The sequence below is a fragment of the Phaseolus vulgaris genome, chromosome 3 (genome assembly GCF_051622355.1).
Source record: "Phaseolus vulgaris cultivar YP4 chromosome 3, ASM5162235v1, whole genome shotgun sequence".
NCBI lineage: Eukaryota > Viridiplantae > Streptophyta > Magnoliopsida > Fabales > Fabaceae > Phaseolus > Phaseolus vulgaris.
This window is the reverse complement of record NC_143500.1, coordinates 39,924,478-39,929,317: the sequence shown is the minus strand read 5'-3', so window position 1 is coordinate 39,929,317 and position 4,840 is coordinate 39,924,478. Positions and strand designations below refer to the sequence as shown.

The following is a 4,840-nucleotide window of genomic DNA, read 5'->3' as shown; positions in this document are numbered from 1 at the left end:
TCTATATATAGAACATTTGCCCAAAACAGTTATGTATAAACATACTAAATTTCTTAGTAGTACTAGTAAAGAATTATGCATGGGCATGATATGGTATAAAGCCACTTTCCCAATAAGGAGTAAATAGGAAATGAATCAATAACGTGCAACTCTTAATGTTAAAACTGATAACATATTAAATAGGAAAAACAGATGTCTTTTTACCCCAAGCCATACCATGGAAGGTGTAAGAGGAGAAGGACATGACTCCTGTAATAACTTCTGCATTCAGCAATTCAGATTCGAGTTTGAAAATGGTATAGAGTCATTTACATGAGGGCAAAAACAAAAGGATTGCCTTTAGTGTTTTAAATTACAAAGGAAGAACAAACTTGTGTTTGATCTTTTAATATTCTCTGCACAACTATACATGAAAGCCTTTCACGAGTCAAATACATCATTGAAATATAAACAAACTTAAAAGGCACTCAGTAGTTTCACCTCTCAAAGTTTCAACCATACATCCCTTCACGTTCCCAAACATCCACCAGGAATTCGACCATTTCCTATTTATTGAAAATCAAATTATCAATTTGTAATTTTGCAATCTCACATAAAAAATCCCAGCAAAAATATACACAGGACACTTACAGATAAAGGTATGGACTTGGGGAAAGGTTGTCTAGTCCCAAGCAAACTTTCATAAGTTGCATTCCAACTACACAACAAACACAATGACTAATAAGACATCTACATGGAAGAATCTATGACAAAGGGAAAACAAATATGATGGAGACTTTAGCTTTGTATAAGGCCATATAAACAGAAAATATATCAGCGAAATACAAGCAAAAGGTAAAATTTACAATTTGGCAGTGAATAAGGATGTATTTCGAATTATTGTCCATTGAGGTTAATAAAGAACCGGAAAATAAAAACTTCCGACAGTTATTAAATTACGTGTTCCACCTGCCCCAAAAAAATATAAGGAGAGTAAGCTAAGATCATGGCCCCATGTGTATTTAGAGTGGCTTAAAGAATATTCAGTTAATGGGGCCAAATGTAAATGCAGTTGACATACTTCAGTCTGGGTACTCGTTTTTGTTGGCTAGGCTTGCTAGATTTTTCACTTCCAACCCACTGAAGCCTACTTTCATTCCAGAGAAGAAGACCTGAAATAAGTCACAGCATGTATGTATGATGAAAATGAAACATAATCTTTATTTTCCTCTTAAACAAGGAAATCAGGAAAGTAAATCTTGCAAACAATATACAACGGTATACAGTAAAACCTGATATTACAATAATATATCTATCCAAATTCAAATAATGACCAACAAAGACTAACCAAGTGAAAAATATCATGTCATTTCCAACATTTTTGTCAAGCAAACCTTGGTTACATGATTGGATCATACGGGAAGGGGTGTGATCCCCTACTTGTCAACCTTCCCCTTCCCTATGTAGCTCCCTTAGGGGGAACTGTGATACTACCCAAAAAAGAAAAAAAATGAACAAACAAATTTGTGCTGTGCTAAAAATATAGATGAATATTTTAATATTAATTCGTACGGAAAATAGCAAAATCTAATATAGAACTTGCCTGGGTTTACAAATTCAGAATTGGTGCCTGTAGAAGTTCCACCACTATGATAGAGAATTTGATTTAACGTACTGACAGACGAGATACTTCTCTGAGATTGAATGTTGCCATTATCCAGATCACAAGTGCTTGAACTCCAGAAACCATCTGATATATGTGGTTTTCTCACTGTCTGCCCCTGAATTCTTAGTCCCTTTGCCGGCTCATCCACAGCAATAATTGGTGTGGGTTTCATACAACATCCAAAGCAACCACTGTTCTGTATAAATCAAGTTAAATAACAGAAAAAACAAAGGCCAATGTAAAGATAACAAGTGCATGTTGTCTTTATGTGATTTCTTTCTTTTAACCCAGATTTGTTTCCTTAGAAATTACAACTATCAAAATGTTGGGAGTTCCACATTGAGCAGGATAAACTACTTGATGTGGAACTTAAATCTTGACTCTCCCACCTAGCAATCGGAGCTTTAATTGAGAATTAGAAAGGGTTACTAATAGGTTGAAATAAGGCGCAAACTGAATACTGATGTGAGTGAAGCTTTCTCAAGGAGAAAAGAGCTACCACCGAGTCAGGTCATTGAGTGTTTATAGAATAAAGCTTCCATGGATGTTGACCCTTAATGGGAGTGACAATGTTAGGAGTCCAACATTCAGCATTATCAGAAAGAAATAACATTCTCTTAAAAGATATTGCATTGCTTCTCCTAAACCAAAGGAATGTTTTATACTATTGTGTTTCATCCTCATCATGTTAGCAGTATATTAAGGTTGACCCTTTGATATGCTTTTAAACACAACTAGTGATTAATGGATGATGTAGAATACAGAAACAAGCTCCTTTTAAGAAAAATCAATCCGATTTTTTTATGAATACTGTATTGAAGGCATTATCTTTTAAAATATTCTGACCACTTAGAGTTACTCCATTTAAATGTTTAAAAAAGAAAGAAAGAAGCAAACATGGTAGATAAGATTTCTTCTTTCAGCTCTCTAGCAGACTCTAATAACCAATACTGCAAGGCTAGAAGAATTAAATACATAACTAAGGAGTGCTATAGGTAGAAATCCACTCTTCTATGTTCGGTTCAATCAGTAATTACATATCCACTAATCAATGAAGCTTCAAAAACTAAAATTGGAGTCAAATGCTGCTGAGCCTGCCAATAAAGAAATATTTTTTCTCTTCTTCCATTCATCAATTAATCAGTCATTGGGAAGCAAAATAACATTAAAACGCTAATGAATCTTGGTCGATTTTAATTGGCAAAGCACATCATTAAACAACAACAACCGAACGAACGGCTTAAGCAACAGACACCAACAAGGATGAAACAACCAACGCCAGCTTCAAAATACTACACAAACTGCATTGCTTTGAGTAGTGAACACCAAAACCTAACTCAGCTTCTCAAGATGACAACTTTAATCCAAAAATCCCAAACCTCCAAGCCCTTTCAGCGACCAATCGAAAGGTGAAGGCAAATCCACCCCTAATTGATACAAACCAGAATTTATCTAAGGTTTCGACAACACTCGACAGACCATATACCCAAAAGGCCAAACGGAAATCCATTCATTGAATTGAATCAAACCAAGCAAATTGATTCGAAATACTTACGTGGGCACATATCTATCTGTGTATACAGTATCTAAGAATGTAAAAAAAAGCAATATTGGGAATGGAGGGGCTCACCCCATACAAGCGAAGAGGTCAGTGATCCAAGCAGTTATCATCACCATCTCCACCACCGCATAGAATTTTGAGAGGTGCGAAGTGCGAGAGCAAGGAGAAATGAGGAAGAAGAGGAAGGGAAGTTTCGCAGTGGAAACTGATAAACGAATGGGTTTGTTACCTTTTATTTTATCGTGTCTGCTGCACTACTGTCACTGTCTGTCGTTTAACGGACGCTTGACATAACACACCACTTGCCTTGCTTCTTTTTTTTCTTTTTTATTCATTGATCCAATATTACCATCATCACAACACACCGTAGTTTGTAACAATACGCGAGTAAGGCTTTGATTTTGGGGTACTGAATCAAGTGAACATAAACCAATTATTACTCTCTCCTTTATTGCCTCTTCCTCTGACCAATAATACCTAAGACCAAGACCATCCTATCGCCACCTCCCACCTCCATTTAATAAATAATCTTCACAATTTATCTCATTCAACGCAGCAACATTTTTGATAGAGACGTCCAACCATCTCTTCAAACTTCATTTCACAATACAACAATTACATTTTTTTCCTAACCAAATATCAAATTTATTAACACACCAACTTCAACATGTTTAACACTTATAATACTTAGAAAACCTGTTTCGGTACATATATCTAGAGATAAAGACATAAATAAATAATTTGTTTTTTTCCATATCTAAATTAGACGAAGATATAAAGTTGAATTAAATTCTTAATATGTTTTTAACAAGAATTGGTTAGACGTCACTCATTATTTAATTATCCATAAATATACAAAAATATTTCGACGCAAACTTTATCTTTATAAGTCTATTTACTTATATGTTTTTTTCAGAAAAAACACAAATAGCAATTGGATGATTGGAAAATTTGAAAGGCAAAATTGGAGCATATCTAAAATGAAGAGGTTAAAAACTTGTTTATGAAAGAGAGATAAATTAGAGAAGTCAACTCATGTGTTTGATTTCTGAAACCCCTTCAGCATTGGTGATGAAGTGGTGGTTGTGGGACTATAAAGAGTAGTGAGAAATAGAAAAGAAGGGTAGGGCTATAAAGTATTATAGGAATGTGTTGGTGGAGATAGGGAGACAGCTCATTTTGTGCCTAAGTTTCTTTGCTTCTTCAGAACAATATTTTCTTTTTGGTATTCACCATAATTATTTTTCAGCAATAAAACTATCACTTCACACATCTCACCCCCAACACTTTATTTCTTTTGGACTAATCAATTTATTTCTTTATTCTCAGAAATTTTTCATCAACCCAACACTTTTTTTAATCTACTTTTACTGCTCTATGTTTCTTTGTGTTTTCATACCTTTGTTTTTTTTACCAAACACTTTGATTTCCCTTTTAAGGGTTGTCCTTCTGTACTACAGATTTCTATTGAATAGTTCTCAACCAAAAATAATAATATTACAAAAATATAAATTCATTCAATATTGATATAATTAAATATGACAATGGATTAACATGAACACTCTTATTATTTGTCAGGTCTAAACTTATTTATTTTGTCATAAATACTCGTAAATACTTCTACTTTTTTTTAT

At 34.0% G+C, this 4,840-nt stretch overlaps 1 protein-coding gene across 2 annotated transcripts; it reads right to left on the bottom strand.

Moving 5' to 3' along the window:
• Positions 1-250: 250 nt before the first annotated feature.
• LOC137807536 (uncharacterized) lies at positions 251-3,848 on the bottom strand. 2 transcript variants are annotated; one of them, XM_068608222.2, is made up of 5 exons: positions 3,276-3,848; positions 1,583-1,836; positions 1,061-1,151; positions 631-697; positions 251-545 (listed from the first exon to the last, which is right to left on the bottom strand). In XM_068608222.2, the coding sequence occupies exons 1-5, from the start codon at positions 3,320-3,322 to the stop codon at positions 492-494; spliced, it is 513 nt and encodes a 170-aa protein (XP_068464323.1). In that variant the 5' UTR covers positions 3,323-3,848; the 3' UTR covers positions 251-491. The 2 variants fall into 2 exon arrangements, with proteins under 2 accessions (XP_068464323.1, XP_068464324.1); XM_068608223.2 differs by having other exon boundaries at positions 1,583-1,841; positions 3,276-3,700.
• Positions 3,849-4,840: the final 992 nt, after the last annotated feature.

Coding starts and splice junctions, on each gene's coding strand:
- LOC137807536 (XM_068608222.2), bottom strand. CDS start 3,322: ATGGTGATGATAACTGCTTGGATCACTGACCTCTTCGCTTGTATGGG. Junction 1,837..3,275: donor GACCTCTTCGCTTGTATGGG/GTGAGCCCCTCC, acceptor TATACAGAACAG/TGGTTGCTTTGGATGTTGTA. Junction 546..630: donor CCAAGTCCATACCTTTATCT/GTAAGTGTCCTG, acceptor TTCAATAAATAG/GAAATGGTCGAATTCCTGGT.